General features: G+C 40.0%; 1 protein-coding gene across 1 annotated transcript in view; it reads right to left on the minus strand.

The window, feature by feature from the left end:
- Positions 1 to 3,271: 3,271 nt before the first annotated feature.
- Positions 3,272 to 18,744, minus strand: part of LOC131243706 (pectin acetylesterase 5-like) — a 29,469-nt gene continuing 13,996 nt past the window's right edge. The window contains exons 5-12 of the mRNA XM_058243219.1: positions 15,670 to 15,759; positions 14,261 to 14,385; positions 13,842 to 13,902; positions 12,650 to 12,703; positions 12,462 to 12,539; positions 12,260 to 12,365; positions 12,011 to 12,156; positions 3,272 to 3,667 (exon numbers count right to left, since the gene is read on the minus strand). Coding sequence (XP_058099202.1) covers positions 3,560 to 3,667; positions 12,011 to 12,156; positions 12,260 to 12,365; positions 12,462 to 12,539; positions 12,650 to 12,703; positions 13,842 to 13,902; positions 14,261 to 14,385; positions 15,670 to 15,759 — 768 coding nt within the window. The 3' untranslated portion in view covers positions 3,272 to 3,559. The remainder of the gene's footprint in view (positions 3,668 to 12,010; positions 12,157 to 12,259; positions 12,366 to 12,461; positions 12,540 to 12,649; positions 12,704 to 13,841; positions 13,903 to 14,260; positions 14,386 to 15,669; positions 15,760 to 18,744) is intronic.

Consider the following 18,744-nt stretch of genomic DNA (forward strand, 5'->3'; position numbering starts at 1 on the left):
TGTGCTATACATATCACGGGGGTGTGGATCACATACGCATCTGCAAACGCCAATCGCAACACGAGTGCCAATGCAGCACACGTGTGGAAAATCTAGGCCTTCCTAGTCGGGGTCCATAGATAATGTGCCTGTCCCATTAATCAAACCAGTCCACATGACGTGTATACTAAATATGGACCGTCCATTTTTCTTTCCTATCCTTTGTTGTAAACTTGCAGCCCACCTGATGAGTGAACTGATCTCATGTCGAGGCCAGAGAACGTTGATCATGGCCACACTTGATGAAAAGCACGGATCACACACTCGTGTGCCACGGTCTCACGTGTGCACTTCACGGATGGATGTTTACGTTTGCAGGGAGCATTCCTCATGGTATATGAATACTGACCTTATTAACGACGAAAGCATCGCAATCCAGCCGTTAAAAAGTCGCTGTTGAGCCCTATGTTTTTCTACCTTTCCAATCCATATTAGTTGAAGTGGGCCATGTGGATGGCTGACTCCCCCGCACGTGCCAGTTTGGAATGAGCTCGTTAGACCTTCGGAATTCATCTACTGGACCCGGGTGAGTACATTCTGCAGGAGAGAGGATTCGGTGAGGCCATGACGGTGGGGCCCACCTTGATGTATATGTTGTATATCCACGCCGTCCATCTGTTTTTCCTGCTCATTTTAGGCCATGAGCACAAAAATGAAGTACATCCAAACCTCAGGTGGACCATACCATAGGAAATAGTGGTGATTGAACACCCACCATTAAAAACTTCCCAGGGCCCACCGTAACGTTTATTTGCCATCGAACCTGTTGAGAAGGTCCCACAGACCTGGATGAAGGGAAAACACAAATATCAGCTTGATCCAACAATAAGGCCGATCAGGTAACCAGGTGGCGACACATGTATGTCGGATGTGTATCGTTGGCCATCTTTATGACCGTCCGTTTTCATCATGCATGTGTGACCCACCTGGGAACATGATCATCTTCAATTTTGGGTAAGGATACATATTTCACTGGGGCGAACCAGATGGACGGACCGGATCTTTCCATCTCTCGAGGGAAGGGTAAGACTCGGATGGTTGATCATCTCAGATCAGCTTAAAGGACGTAAGCCCACCCATCAGTCAAAGCCCAAAAGAAGGGCCGTTACCAACTGCCTAAGTTGTTATTCTTGAATCCAGGTGTATTTTTTGTTGATCCATGTGATTGACAGTTGGATAAGGCCACCTGGGAGAGTCCCATGGTGGATACCAGTTGTAAACAAGAATTTTGGGTAAGGAATAAAACCTGCACTCTATCTTCCACAAATCTTATCAGCAGCATCAGATCAAGATCAGGCGGAGATGGGAAGTGGGCCCCACTTGATAAGCTGATGTGCCCATGGCCTACTTCCCATTTGAACGGTCCATGGCAACGTAGAGGGGACTTGCATGCATAACATGTGAATTGCATGAACAGTCTTCTTTTTTTCTTCTTTTTTTTTTTTTTCTTTTTTTTTTTTGGGGGGGCCTACCATGATTGGGGAACGGCAATTGGAGAACCCTTTATTCCATGGATCTATTGTTTCTTTTTTCTTTTTTTTTTCTTTTTTTTTTTCCGGTTAAGCTTTGACAGTTTCAGGTTTCATCCATCCGTGCCACAGATCAGATTAGTCAGGACCATCTGTTGGTGAGATTTTTGGACCCTGTACCATCCAGAGTGGTTCTCATCAGATGGATGGTTCAAATCATCCGACAACACATTCACGTGGACCCTACCTGGAGACAAAAGCACAGTGGACTTCACAGCTTTCTCATCAAGAGTACTAAGAAGAAGTAGCCTCCTCTTAGTTACAAAAAATCTGCGTGATTATAAACTAAGTCTTGGATTTCATTTGTATCAACCAATGGCTTGAATTTTACCTTCACTTTTCCATTATTTTTATCATGTATGGGGGCCTGCTCCCAACTCTCTCTGCGTTTTGCATGTAGTCCCATAACAAAATTAATATTAATTAAAATGAAATTATCTCATTTTTATTTTTATGGACCATCCAAACTCTGGGAGTCCAAATTCAATAAACATTGATGCTCACATGGACCCTCCAAGTACATGCACCCACCACAGGTGCATAAAAAGTCAGCCGGGCTGAACCAGAAATTTGATCAAGCCATGCATGTAAGGTCCAAGCCCAGGTAGGGCTCGTCCAGTGGGCAGGCTACCGACACCATTCCCACTCGCAACTCTGGAAGAGTTACATTGCATGGTCCATGCACACTCACACAACAGAAAACATTGCCTTCATTACCAAAACATGGGCCCACCATCAGAATCAAACTGCACCGTACATAGTACAAACCATCTGATCCTGTATTCTCTAATTCCCAGGTTGAAAATAATCCGCTTATTTTAAAAGTAGAAATCAAGGTACATTTGAAGGTACCTAAAAATATCCATGCCATCCTGCCTTTGATTTGGGCAACCAATGATCTGATGAACAATATCCCAAATTGGAACCCATGTCAAAAACCTATGTTAATTCACAAGGAGTTGAAAAACTTTCAGGAGTGAGGCCTCATCAATGATTGGGGTCCATCTAACCAGTGGACCCACTACATTCCCTGTTCTAACCTTTTTCAACGGTTAAAAAAAACAAAACAAATCATTTTCAACCATTCCGATTGTCCCTTTCACCAGGGGACCCACGCCGTCTGTATGATTTGGTATGGTTAACAGCAGTTAATATTATAGTTGAGCAGGAGAAAAGTAATGGACTGAGTTATAATAGCCTCTCTCTTTTTTTTTTCAATTAACCAATTTATGCATAATGAAACAATCTTGACCGTCCAATCAGTGACCTGCAAACGGATTGTTAAAGAAAGGCACAATAATCCACATTCAAAACGAGCAAAAAATGTCTAACATGCAACAGGTAAGATCATTCAAGCGGTGCAATTTTTCATCCGTGAAGTGTCCCCATGGGCACGTCAAGCCATGTGTTCGGTTCATTTGGACCAAGCATCCTGCAAGTGTCAGTGGGCCTTCTCATCAGAACTCTGGAACATTCACTTGTTGCATCTGGGATGGACGGGGTCTAGGCTGAGCCTCAACAAAGCATGTCCAACCAGCCCATGAGCCAAGGACCTAAGTTCTTCCATAGACACAAATCAAAATGTCATGAGTTTTCTATCAAGGATATTTTTGGGGCATAGTCCATCCAAGGTGGGGCCTAGCAGACCAATAGCACAAAACATTGAACCATAGACCCATTTGTTAGACCTGAAAACTTGAGTATAACCATCCAAAGCCGAAGGTCGGCCCACAATGATATAATTATCTTTCTCAATAGAATGAATCTCACAGATTGAGTAAATACCTGTTTGGAGACATTCCTCCAATAGTATTTTACAGAGATGAAACAGATGGAATCTGCAATGACATAGATGCTTCTTTACCTCATCTCCCATGATCTTCCTCAGGCCGTACCCGAAAAGAATCTGGCTAGCCATTAGCCGGGCTAACCGTAGCTGCATTTTGGAGGGTGAGAAGTGTATAGCCAAAACAGCTCGAATCTCATCGGAACTAGTCAAAAACCATCTTGAAACAAGTGGGGTTGCATGGATACGGGCAATCAATTTCCTTCTCTACTCTTCGGTTGAAGAACCAATTTCCAACAGTGTCTGCAATTGTCTGCTTTCAGCAGGAAAGACCCAAATTAAGTTAGAGAGAGAGAGAGAGAGAGCTGATTTCATGTTAGTATACTATTTTGAAACCCAAACGAACCAATTGCCTTTCTTGCATCAGTTTAAGTGACTTGGCAGATGCAGGAACTTGTATAATAAAGAATCTATAGATTAATGGTATTGATATAAACAGTCACTAACTATGAAATGGCAACCACTCAAAACTGAAAGGGAAGCTTTATAGATGGCTATTAGACCAGCCAAGCATTATGAGACAATATGTTGGGTAGTTAAGGAACAACACGTCCATAGGATGTGTAGCTGAAATGAGGATGTTGAGACGGATCAGTGACAAGACAAGGAAGGATAGAATTACAAATGAATGCATTCAAGGGATTTTAAGAGTAGCACCAATAGGTAACAAGAAGAGGGAAAGTAGACTTCGATGGTTTGGCCATGTGCAGTGGAGATCAAGAACTGAGCTGGTTAGGAGTGAGTTTGTACAAGCTGAAGGCTCTAAAAGGGCAAGGGGAACACCCAAAAGGATGTGGGTGGAGATACTAAGGAAAGACTTGATGATGTACGTTCTAACTGAAGTTATGACCCTAGATAGATTGGAATGGCGGAGAAGGATTCATGTAGCCAACTCCAATTAGTTGGTATAAGGCTTTAGATGATGATGATGAACTACGAAATAGCAGACGGATGTTTCAGTCATGTGCAACCAGTGTTTGAGTTGTCAGTATCGCTACAAGTTTTGTTGGCCGGAGATAAAGAAACAGTACCCTTATTGCCAATAACATTGTCGATAACTGGAAATGCAAGGGAAACAGGGAAGAATATTGGGAATTAAAATGGTGGAATTTTTCAATGAAACTTTAGGAGATGCCTAAATACACATATTTGCATATTTAGGAATAATTTAAAAAAAATAATAATAATAATACAAAAAGGAGGAGAACATTATGTAAGGTGGAAGGGCCCGAAATGAAGTTGAGAGGAAGATTCAAAAGGACTTGGATTGAGGTGTTGAAAAGGGACAGGAAGGTTTTTCGCTTATCAAAGATATGCCCTCACAGGATTGACTAGAAAAACACTATTGAAAACAAATATCTGGGATGGGGCTTTGACAAGACGATGACAGTGATGATTGTAAGTTCTCTAAGTATGTGAGAGTCTAATAACATATTGGTCTGATGGTACGTTGCATTTTATCAAGTTCTGTGACTCTTCAACTGCGCCGACAGAAAACTCATATGAAAACTGTAGTTATGCATGATAGTCTTAAAAAATTTATCCATTGATGGAGCATAAATTGAGTTCAGGGCAGTGTTCGAAATATCGATACTATCGGCCGATATATCGGCCGATATTATCGTTATCGCACCCCTGCGAGACGATACAGTCACGATAACCCCCGGAAGATACCAAAAAACTCAAAATCCAGATATCGGCCGATATATCGTCGATATCGCACGATATTTTGACGATATCACGCGATTTCCTCTCCATTATTGTCGGACATCGACGTCATCATCCGAAAAAATCGGAAAAAAAAAATAGAGGGTGGATTTCGGTACCTGTAGAAGAGATCGCCATGATCGGAAGCTTCCATTTGGTGGGCCATTCGAATTGAAGCGCCATTCCTGGGTTACCGCAAATAACATCTCCGATTTTGGAGAGAAATCCGGCGACATCCGATGAGATTTGGGAGATATTTTAGGGTTCTGGTTTCCGGAACCCTCTCTGTTTGAAAACCAAAGGCCGTTCGAGCCTTTTTTCTCGGACGCGGATTAGCTACTGACAGGTTGAGTAGCGAGATCGCTACTGAAGTGACGTCACCAAGTTACGTGGGTCCCACCATGATGAATGTGTTATATCCACACGGTCCATCCATTTGGAGATATCATTTTAGGACATGAGTCAAATAACGAAGGAGATAAAATTCTGTAATGGACCCCACTACAGAAAACAGTGGAGAAAGTGACATACACCGTTGAAACCTTCTTAAGGTCCACCGTGATGTTTATTTGAGATCCGACCCGTTAATAAGTTAAAAAAGGCATTATAAAAGGGGAAAAAATATATCAGCTTAATCGAAAACTTTTGTGGCCCTCAGAAGTTTTTAATGGTGGGCGTCACTCTCTCTACTGCTTTCTGTGGTGGGGTCCATTGGAGCTTTGAATCTTAGTCATTCTTAGGCTAATGGCATAAAATGTTCTCTCCAAATTAATGGACGGTGTGGATACAAAACATACATCATGGTGGGGTCCACGGAATTTGGTGACGTCAATTCAGTAGCGAGTCTCGCTACTCAGCTAATCCCACCGCTTTTTTTTTTAATGTAATGGAGTATGCGCGCACGGACGCGGATTTCCTGCGAAAGCCATTCGCAGGAAGCTCCTGCGCTGGGAACTCATATGGGGCCCACCATGATGTTTGTATATAATCCACCCTGTCCATCCGTTTTTTGAGCTCATTTTAGGCTGTGAGACCAAAATTGAGAAGGATCCACGACTCAAGTGGGCCGTACTAAAGGAAAAGGTGATTAGGGAAATTCCTACCGTTGAAACCTCCCTGGGTTCTACAGTGATTTTTACACGCCATCCATACCGTTAATAGCGTCATTCCTACTGGGATGAACTCAAAAAAAAAAAAATATTAAATGATTTAAAACTTCTGTGGCCCACGAATATTTCAACTGTCGAAATTTAATTCTCACATTTTCGACCCACTTGAGAATCGGGTACGGTTCATTTTTGGCCTCATGTACTAAAATAAACTCAAAAAACGGATGGACGGAGAGGATTTCTCAAAATCATCACAGTGAGGCCCACCTGGGTTCCGAGCGCAGGAACTTCCTGCGAAAGGCTTTCGCAGGAAATCCGCGTCCTGCGCGCACGGCACACGACCGAACTGTGTTAACGTCACCAAGTTCTGTGGGTCCCAGCATGAGGTATTTGTTATATCCAGATCGTTCGTCCATTTGGTGAGCTCTTTGTAAGGCTTGAGCCGAAAAATAAGACAGATCCAAAGATCAACTGGACCACACTGCAAACAGCAGTGGTAGATTGAACGTTTACCATTGAAACCCTTTTGAGGGTCACGGAAGTTTTGGATCAATATGATATTTATTTTTCCTCTTCATTCAGGTCAGGTCTGTGTGACCTAATTAACCGAATGGATAGAAAATAAACATTATCGTGGGCCCTACAACCCAAGGAGGTTTCAACAATAGGAATTTTCCTACCCACCTTTTCCTTTAGTGCGACCCACTTTAGTCTTGGATTCTGCTCACTTTTGCTCTCAAGTGCTAAAATGATCTCAAAAAATGAATGGATGAGGTGGATTTCTTACAAACATCATAGTGGACCCCACATAGGTTTTGAGCGAAGGAACTTGGTAGCAGCACCCCACCCCCAGTGTGGTGGGAAGTGGATCCCCTAATGAGTAGTGTACTTTGTAAACTTCGTGGGCCAACTATAATTCATGTATTTTATCCACTCCGTCCATCCATTTTACCAGATAAATTTATGGTTTGAATGAAGAGAAAAAACTATTATTAGCCTGAACCAAAACTTTTGTGGCCCACTAATGGTCAATCACCATTGTTTCCTATGGTATGGTCTACCTAATTATTGGATCTGTTTTATTTTTAGATAATGTCTTGAAATGATATGGAAAAACGGATGAACGGGGTTGATACTGAATATAGTTGTTTTAGTTCAATCGGACAGCGCACAGCTTGGGACCTTATACAAAGGAAATTTATTATGTACACTTCTTTTTTGAAACTTTATGATTTAAAAGTGTGTATTAAGGGCTTTTTTAATAATCCCCAAAGTTTCATTAAAAAATTCAACCATTTTCCCAATGTTTCCCCATGTTTCCCAAAAAGTACGATAAACTATGCGATACAAACGATATATCCCGTGCGATAACCGATACGTATCTGTATCCCAAGGGTGCGATACATTGTGCGATACCGATATTTCGAACACTGGTTCAGGGTGAATATTTTAGAGCAGAAAACATAATGCATTGATAAACTGTCATTTAAAAGGAAAAAGCAATGGTAACAAGTAATTCCAATGACTTAATTCACCCAAGAAAATCTCTGCTGTTGTATTACTTGGAAAAGAAGATCCTACTCCCTCTATATGCAGTTGTCAAAGATCTGCATGTTTTGTCAAGTGGGGACCCATGTATAGATTACCAAGCACAAGAATCAGCCCACTCAATTCATCAGGTCGGCCATGCATGTAGTGAAACAATGAACCGTTTAACATCAAATGTTTTAAAACCAGACTGGATCACAACTAGTTTCTTGTGGCCGGTTTGGTCCAACCACTCAAAAGACCCTTGCTTACCTATTCCATGCTGGTAATCTCCTTGACCTAAACATTATTAAAATATAAGCATTTGGCAAACCTTTTACTCCATACAAGTGCTTTTTTCTCACCAAGCTTGTTTGGATTCATGGAAAATATAGGAAAGGAAATAGTGTTCCTTGGGAAACTTTATTTCTAGAAAACTGTAGGAAGGAAACGTTGTTTTCCTTATTTGTTTTTCAATAAGATTTTCTTAGAAATTTAGGATCTATTTTCAAATTTGTTGGCAAAAAAAAAAAACCTTGGTAAAAAAATCTAGGCAGTCACTAGCATGTGACAAATTAGCACAACTGACAGTAAGATGCTTGAAGATGGATAGTGGCGCATATGGCATAAGCCATACATGTGGGCACTTGAAGCTAAATTGTGGCACATGTGGTACATATGAGGTGCTTGAAGTTGTGCAGTGACACGTGATACAATGGCATGCATTAGCACACTTGACATTATGCACTTGAAGCTAGGTGGCAGCACTAGTGCACATTGGCACCATTGGCATGTGGCACATTTGGAGCAATGGAAGATGGATGACAGCACATGTGGGGGCACAAGAAAATATGAATGGTGGTACATGTGGCACATTAGCACATTCGGGGTGCAAGAGAAGATGGATGGTGACACATGGCACATTAGCAAATGTGGGACGCTTTACACATGGAGTGCAAGAGAAAATGGATGCTGGCACATGTGGCACATCTGGCATAATGGCAAGTGTGGGGCATAACCGAAGATGAACAATGGCCCATTTGGCACATTGGCAAATGTGAGGTGATTGAAGATGGACGGTGGCACATTTGAGCTTAACCCTTGAGATTCCCATTTTTCTTCCAACATGGGAAAATGCCTTTCTTAGGGGCAAAGGTGGGAAAATAAATCTGTCTATTTACCAACAAAGAAAGTAACAAATAGTATTTCCCACAAAGAAAGGCTTGACAATCAACGGAAATGTTTCCTTTCCTTTCCTTTCCATGAATCCCCCTCCTGCACCCCCTAGTTCTTGCGTGACTCTACCCATTTTAGTCCATGGTTCCGATTCAAAGTACAGGTCTTAAAACAGAAGCTCGCATTCAAGATACTCATGTGGCCCAGCTGATGAGTGGACTGGCCTAATTTCTGGGCCAGGTCATTTCTTTGGTGGGCCAACCCAATGCATGGCATGGCTATCATGGCTGTGTAGAGGTTCCTGTACGCTTAAATGACTCATGATATGAATCCGCACACATGTTTGGGTTAGATGATTTGGTCTCAAGGGTTTAGCAAATCCACGGACTTGGTAAAGACATTGATCTGCTGTCATCAGGGATAATCCAAATCCATACTCAACAAGCCATGGATTTGGTATAAAAACGTTTCCTGTGATTGGTATTTGCCAAATCCAAAAAAAGCTTGGATTGGCCAAATCTCTTTTCCTCTTTGCAATTAGGTACCTATATGATATTGGCAACTTGGGGTTTATGTGATTGGGGCCCCATTTTTGTGATCGACGCCATTGGAAAAATGGACCCCATTTCTGACCCAATCTTGTCCCCCTTCCATCCCATTTCCAACCAACCCCTTTCTGACCTTCTGCCTATCTTCAGTGTCCCATTGCATTGGGGCCCCATTACTATGATTGACACCATAGTCCCTTGTTTTCTACTTTTGGCGGACAATACCTCAGAAATGTTCTTCATAGGACAACATTAACATTTCGATTTACGCCCCACAGCATAGATGGTTAAGAAAAGGAAAAACAGCAATGGTTCATATTCAATGCGGAGACACATATTGTACTAAGGTTTTCAGTTTGTACCACTAGGACCTGTGGTTCAGTGATCAATACCATTGGTATCTTGTATGGACAATGCCCCAAATAATCTCCCAGATTTGATGATCCATCATTGTGAATTATTCAACCATTGCTATATCTCTTCATGGTCGTCATTTTTTAGGCCCCAACTGGAATGTTTGGATGGATTGAGTCCAAGTGATGGATAGCTAGGATTCAAGTTATAGCTGTGTCAATCATCTTTTTTCCTTCTTTTCTTTTCTTTTTTGTCAGAATTTCCAAATTCATAATTGTTATCGCCAAACAGAAGAAATGGATTTGACTTTTGAGTAGTCAAATCACATGGACTTGAAGGCTTGATTACCAAACAACAGACTACAGGATTCGACAAATCCATATTCCTACTTCCTTGATCCCAAACGGGCACTAAGGTAATTGAGAGAATCTATTAATGGGGAACTTTCAGACTAACAGAGAAGGTCTGATTAAGTCTCATGTGCCAACTAGCATGCGTAACCCCAAACAGCAGTCCAACGACGGAATATGTATATGTATATGTATATTTATTACTCATTGGTTGTAATCAACCTATATAATAGACTATTAGATAGAGCTTGATTGTAATCAACCTATGTAATAGTCTATTACATTGCACTTGTGGTGCAACCCGGTTATCGAATCAATGAGATCTCGATACCCAAATCGTAAAAAATAAAAAATAAAAAATACACCCACAAGAACAATAGAGTAGAGGAAGAGAACTTTATTTGTATCAACATTCTTCTCTTATAAAAATCTTAAGCAAAATCACACTCAAAAATTTGGAATGACCAACTCCTACACCACCTCCCCTTTTATAGACCCTAAATGAATCTTTAATGAAAATCCTCCAACTAAGAGATTGATTACAAATCAATCATAATTCATTTCAAACCAATCTAATCTACCTAAGATGGTAAAAATCGAATAGTAAAAGCAGACAAAATAATCCTAATTACATCTCTAAATCAACCCTATATCTTCAATCACATCCCCATCATATCTTCAATCACATCTTTAAATCAGCACCTCATATCTCTCAAAAATAGTAAATTGCAATCATTGATTTAGGCCCCCAAATCTATAAATAAACAGCCTAAAAATTGTCACATATTGGGCCCTACGGTGTACGGCCTACATCTTGTTGGGCACTACAGTGGGCCTAGATGGTCTAAGTGGGTCGTGGGCCTGCATCAACCTATAGGAGTGTCATGCTCACATAGCTGGTCCCTAGCCCAGATAGAGGAGGGCTGTGTCAGGTTGGCAACCGGCATCAAACTTATGCCAAAACTTCCAACATGAATCCGAACAATATGACATTCCAAACTCATGGGACACTAAAGCTATGACCCTGATAGAGTGGGATGGTGGAAAAGGGTTTGTGTAGACAGCCCCAATTAGTTGGGATGAGGGTTAGATGATGATGATTATATTTATTCATTAAGTGTCACGTTTAAGTTTTGCAATTGCAGTTCAGAGTTAATGTGTTAACCGTGTTTAACTAAATTATATGTTTTACACAAAACTAAAATACTGTCAGTATGACAAAGGGGTTGATCATTGTTTCTAGTCAATCAAGTCCTACTAACTACTAGGAGCTACTCACTTGAAGAGTGTCCTGGCATATAATGAATCTATTCTTTTACCTATAGTCCCATGTGTTTAATATATTCTCTCATGCCAAATAAATTTGTATTTTCATTTTAATTAACAAATATGGTGCCCACTTGTGAGTAGGATCGTGAATCCTAATCCCCCACCTCATCCCCGGTTCGTCTCCTGTTGATGTGGCACGTGTCTGAGACCCAAGTGGGTCATCAGTTGTGACCAACTGTGCCTTTGTGTACAGTGGTCTAAAACAAGGCCAAACTAGTCACCAGGAGGGGCTACACATACCCAAAAAAAAAAAAAAAAAAAAACACATTTAAGAACTGACCAACAGTCCACATCATCATATGTATGCCCCACCTGATGCAAAGACTGGCATTAGTGCCACAGCACATACATGGAGACCTACATGGATCTCGCACACACTCTCCAGTGAGTAGGATTGTTCAAGTGGGTGCCTGGTTGTCTCAATCAAGTTTTGAACTAGTGCCCAAAGTGCAATCACGATTTTCTAAACATAAAAAGTTATAGTGAGCATCTCTACCTTATTTTTTATTCTTGGAGAGTCAAGTGAATGCCACGTGTTAGCCATCCATGTCTGACAGTGAATAAAGCAGGAATTTATGAACATGCCTGCATCCTTACTATGCTCTAATCCACTCAATGCATTTAGCAAGGCTATCCTGAAGCCTGCAGATAAATCAATTTGTTAAAAAGAAAAGGACAAAAAAAAGGCTACAACATTGAACAAAAATCAGACATTTTGTAGAGCTATCGTTAAAGATGTTCCAACCTTGCAGTATCTCAATCTGTTTGGAATTACAGCCATGGATATTCTGCTTACAGGTTACCCAATCATGATTCGGATCCGATGATTCCGGCACCAAAATGTTTTTTATCTGAAGATCATTTGAAAAAATAATAAAGATATATTGATGTTTGTTAAGTCTGATTTGCACAATGAATAAAAGGAAGCATCAGAGATGCATATTTACCTGCCAAAAATCATAGGCTGAGTTGACAATGAAAAGTGGGGTCTTTATGTTCTTAACAATCTGTTGTGGAAAGAAACACTATGATCCCAAATCCAAGAAATGTGTTAAGGACTACCTTAGAAACAGAATATATTTCATCTAATTGACGATAATGCCGAGGAACATGAAAACAAGAGTCTAGGACCTGCCTGAGATGGCTCCATCTGTGAGATGCAGTCCTTGTTTAAACTTTTTTTTGCACCCTGATACCACATAAACCAAATTAGAAAACATCAATTGATCCATCATATAAAGAAATGTTTGATTCCTAAACTTCTGCCCTAAAAGTGCAAGGGGCACACTTAAGGGGTACCAGGCAAATGTGGAGCTCATGTGATGTATATATAGCCTCATATTATCCCCAGGTGCAAAAAATCAGCCCAATCCAACACTCAAGTGGGCCACAACATATGGAACAGTGTGATAGGGGACACCCACACTTGACTTACACAAGGGCCCATCTGAATTTCGAAACAGCCTGACCCTTCATCCAGACCAGATGAAGGGCCCGAATGGCCTGGATTTCATACGAACAACAGTGGCCCATCCATGAAAATCAAGGGGAGACTTCCTCTCCCAACTTGTTTCCTGTGGTGTCACCCACTCAATTCATGGATCAGCCTGATTCCAGGGACCTGTGGATAACATGCACTGACGCATAGGATAGACGGGTTGGATTTTATGCATGCATAATGTGGCCCCCCATCTTCCCAGTTCCACTGTAGCTTTGGTGGTACCAGTACCACTGTAGCAGGCTCCAACTGCAATGCAGGTTTAGTTAAGGATGGCGCAATTCTCAAATAGTAGTTAGTAGTAAGAAAGAAGATGAGATCCATCCAATGCTAAATCATAAAAGAAGTACTAAGGTACTGAGAAGAACCTAGACCATCCCCAGTGCAAATACCTGTCTTCCGTGAAGGTTCCAAAGCCCCTTCTCCCTTCCTGCCCACTAAAAACAATACTACGGAACCTAGACCCCCTAATCCTGATCATGATCCGACTTCAGATCCAAATCCATTCTTGCATCCTGATCTAAATCTAAATGAAGAACTACCCAATCCCCATTCTAGATGCAGATCATCTCCAACATCCAATTCTAGATATAGTGAAGTAGATCCAACTCTGATTGTGCATCCCTTTTTACACTGATCATAAAACCCAAATACCTTCACTTAAGGGCATCGCTTTGCCATTCAGTCATGTTGTAAACACTTCAATTAGTATTGTAAATAATAGATTATAACCCTGTAATCAAATAAAAAGAAGCATCTCATCTGACAAGACAGAGCACTACGAGTACATATATTTGAACTGAAGTAAATGGTGATCGAAATATAAGACCTGTAAATGGACCACATCAGAGTAAAAAGATTGCATGGTGCTCTTCCCAGCAATGTCTTTTCTGAAATGGAAGGGAAAAGACCAGAATGAAAAGGCAAGCAAAATAACATAATTGTGGTAGAATGAAAGGGCACAATCAATTACAGCAGAGGCTATATGGATAAGTGATCCCTTTCACTTAGAGAGCTTGTATGCAAAAAATTTCCCCTTGAAAGGGTTGAGAAACTATAAGAAAATATAGACATAATTAGGAATTTTATCATCATGTTGACATCTGCAATGAGTATTAATTGAAGTAGCTAAATCTACATGAAATTCAACTTCCTAGCATGGAGGTTTCAGAAGGAAAAAAAAAAACACTCTTTATGGCAGGCAAATATTTGAGCAGAAATTCAGCATGTAGTGTATAAGAAAGATACTCGTCAAGAAAAAAGCCAGCATCTGCAAGACACTTTACAGCAGCACTCTTAGGCAAGCGTGCTTGGAAATCATCACAGTGTATGAGAGTCGCCAAACCTCCAGCAGAGCATCCAGAAAGAAAAGCCTGAAAAAACAATGGAATGAATTAAAACCCTGGGACTCATTATGCTCATCTGGACTACAAGAAAATCCTACAATGGGAAGAAACATGATATATTGAGTTTCAAAGTATGTAAACTCAGGCTCATAATCAGAACTAGAATTACCCAAATTAAGCTTCCATGGACAAATGATAATAATGACAAGGATCAAAACCACTATGAACTTCCAAAAGTTGACCCCTCGCCTTCCTAAATTTAGTAGCTTAAGCTTTCCCTTCAACATTAAGTGGATAGGTTAATAATTTTTTACTCCATGGATCCAAGAACTTGTCCACAACATACACATGCAGGGGAACTCCCCAAACTTTGACCCAGATGGCCTACCAGAGGAGCCACTTCTTCTCTCCATTTGTAGAGATCACTTATAGGACCACCTATTTTTCCCGATCCTTCACTCGGGATTCCCTCAGTTCACTATCTGATGGCAAGATGAAAAGGATTGACCCTTTCAATGTCACGGACAGGAAGCTTTTTGACACCTAATGGGTTGTATGGTTTAATAGCCTTAAGCCAGAAGGTCATAGGGGTGTGTGTGTGTGTGTGTGTGTGTGTGTGTGTGTGTGTATTCTGATTGCTTTGCATGTGTGTGTGCGTGCGTGTTCCAATTGCTTTGTGGGCTTCCTCTTTTGGGGACTCTTGTTCTTAGACCCATCATTTGGAGTGTTGATAGGATCACTCATTTTTGTCCATCTTACTTGTACTCTTTTCCTGTTTTCCAAAAATTTGTTTGCCTCTTCAAAAAGAAAAGAGCAAAAATATGAGGTCTCTCTCAAGACCAAGATGAAAGTGGCAGCTTGGTCCTCAAGCCATTGATAGTTGCCCCTTGAGTGTTTTGAAGGCAATTGGAGAGCAGAATCTTTGTTGCACCTGGACAATGACCTCTCATTATCCATCCCCCTGAGAGGTTGTGTTTGTGCTTACCTCTCATTATCCATCCCCTTGAGAGGTTACTTGTGGGTGTGCTTTCTTTCGTATTCCCTTTATCCTCTAATAACGTTATAGCTCCCTCTTAGAAAGAGGAGGAAACAGAGCTAGCTGCTACTTGCTATAATCATGCAAAAAAGATTCAGATCAATCTGTAAGAAAAAAAAAAAAAAAAAAAAAATTATCTTGTGAAGCAAAAAGCATACTAAGAAACAGTCAGCGGGTGAATTGTTCCAATGTCACAACACTTTTTATCAGCAAAATGCATGCAATTGAATATTTACTGGGATTTAAGAAAACAATTTTGTGGTTACAAGAGAGACCTGTCTAGCATTAGCCAATCCTATTGATAATAGTTCATCCATAATTGCGTCCCAAATACGCTGACCTCTGAAGAAGATTTTTGTGCCATTCTATAACAAGAGAAAACAGAGAAATATAAATCAAACCATTAGTATCCCTCTTTATAACTTATTTTTTTATCAATTCCCTAGATATGATGTATTTCAAACAAGAATGCTAATCTTACACACGCATCCCTACAAATCAGCTTTACATCACATGTGTGAACAAGGCACGCCTGTACTATATCCAAGCCCCTCTTCCCACCATGAATGTGACCTCCTCCATGAATTAGGCCAGTTGAATATTCCAAACCACTGAAATTGAGCATAAATGTGGAGCATTGAGCTAGTTTTTCTTTAACCTACTACTTTTTCTTCAACCAGCAGTTCAGAACCATCCAGCTGACCTAATTTTTGGACTAGGTCATATCAATGGTGTGCCCACCTGATGAACAATCAATCTCATGAAGTTGATGTGTAAATGTGTACAGATTGGACATCTCAACCGAAGGTTGTAGGTGAGGGAAATGGAGTCACCACTAGCCAATTTTGAAATGCAAGGGTGGAATGGGATGACATTCAATGGTGAAGTGTGGTGGATTAGCCACCAAAAGCTCCTTCTTCAAATATTCTTTATCTCCATTGGATGGTCTTGCCTTTGATGATAGATCTTCTTGAATTGGGCTAGAATTTGGAGAAAACAAGAGATCAATAGAATCTCTTCTTTCACAAAGGTTACTGACACCCATTGGCAGTTTGGCACAACCTAAAGGTAAGGGCATACTCGGCCTCTTATGATTGGAAAAGTCATGAGTTCTCAAGCTTTAGTGCCATGTTTCTAGCTTTTTTCTAAATATTTTCAGAATTATGCAGTAAGTGTTAGCTAAAGGGAACTAGGATCCTAGAAGGTAGGCTATGGTAGATTATAGCTGAGGCTTTAGAGAATTCAAGAATGAGACCCTTCAGTGGTTGTATGGTAATTGTTGAGAACTTAAAGGCTTCCTAATGGATTTAGGGAATTATAGATGGATGGTGAGTGTCCTGACATAGGGCAGTGTTTGCAATGTCGATAATATCGACCGATGTATCAGCCGATATCATCAATATCACATGTCAGCGATACGAAAACCATAGGGAGTAACACTGGAAATGCCAAATTCCTGGATATCAACAATAATGTCGCATTTTTATCGCTATGTTTCGCAATCATGGTGTGCTGTAAATGCCCTTACGTAAAGGTAATGGTGGCAACCGTTACACGTTACAAGGGCAACTGTTACACGTTACAGGGTCATAAAGGCCGTAATGGCCATTACGGAAAAAATGATCTATAAAGGCCCTTACAACCCCGTAACGGCCCATTACGCCCTCTCGTAAAGGTCGTAATAGCCCTGTAAAGAACCATTACAAGGCCGATACAGGTTTTTCATATTTTTTCAATTAAAGAGAGAGAGAGAGAGAGAGACCGTAACGGCTATTACACCATGTATCGTAAAGGTAACAATGGTGGCCGTTACGACCACCGTTACCATTATGGAATACCTTGATCACAGTGTATCGGTGATATTGTGACATATCGTCACTTGTTTCTAAAGAGTTTTACTAAGTATCGACGATATCTGTCGATATTGACAGATATCATCGTACTTTCCAAGAAATGCACACTACCCTCCCAGAAAACCCCCAAAACTGATTTTTCCCATTCTTTTTTCAGATTTTTCTCTCTGAGCTACTAGTGCATGGATTTCGGTCCATCCGTTGCTTGGATTTGAGAGAAAAATCTACGATTAAAATTAGAATAAGGATTTTCTTGAATTTGGGGTCGTTTCGCATTTGGTAAGTTATTTTGCATTTTGATCCTTTTTTTTGTTTGTTTAAATCAAATATAAAATTAGTGTGACATCATAAGAAATCCGCGATTCTTCATGTTTTGCATGGAAAATAAAGGATTTTAACATTTGATTTCGATATTTGAGTGTAGGTGGCCTGATTTGGGAAAATTCAAAATTTTCCCAATTTTTCCCAAATTGCTTGCAATGTTGCACTCCAAACTTGAAATCAGGCATATATGAGGCCTAATCTACTAATTAGTTAACTTTTCTGTCAAATTTTGGAAAAAAAAAAAATAATAATTTTTAATTAAAAACTATTAAAATATTTTTTTTTTAAATTCAAAATTTCCCTTTTAGCGACCACCAATTGAGTGCTATTTCAAACTATTTAGGAGTCTTTAATGAATTCATCATCATAAACACTCTAATTTCCAAATTTAAGCGTAGGTGGCCCAATTTGGGGAAATTTTAAAATTTTTCCCAATTTCTCCCAAATTGCTTGCAATGTTGCACTCCAAACATGAAATCAAGCATGTATGAGGCCTAATCTACTAATTTGTTAAGTTCTTGTCAAATTTCAAAAAATACAAATTATTTTTAAATTTTAAAAAAATAAAATTTTTATGAAATTATTTTTTCCAAAATTTCCCTTCAACCAGCAGTTAATTGAGACTAATTTCAAAGTACTTAGAAGTGTTTGATGAAATGATCATCACATACACTCTAATTTCAAAATTCGAGTGTAGGTGGCCCGATTTGGGGAAATTGGAGAAAATTCAAAATTGCAAGCAATTCTCCCAAATTGCTTGCAATTTTGCACTTCAAACATGAAACCAAACATGTATGAGGACTGATCTACTAATTTAATAAATGTCATGAATTCAATTTGAATATAGTTACATTAGTTTAGTCAGACAACGCATAGCTTAGGACCCTATACAAAGGAAACCTATTATGTGCACTTTTTTAAAAAAATGTTATGATTTAAAAGTGTATTGAGGTATTTTTTTAACAATCCCTAAAGTTGCATTGAAAAGTTCAACCAATTTCCCTATGTTTCCCAAAAAGTGCGATAATTACTAAATACAAATGATATATCCCATGTGATAACCAATATGTATCCGTATCCCAAGGGTGAGATATGTAACGCGATACTGATACTACGAATATTGACATAGGGTTTGATTGGGTGGTGGAACGGTAAATTATGGTGGGCCGAGGG

Source organism: Magnolia sinica, chromosome 4 (genome assembly GCF_029962835.1).
Source record: "Magnolia sinica isolate HGM2019 chromosome 4, MsV1, whole genome shotgun sequence".
Lineage (NCBI taxonomy): Eukaryota > Viridiplantae > Streptophyta > Magnoliopsida > Magnoliales > Magnoliaceae > Magnolia > Magnolia sinica.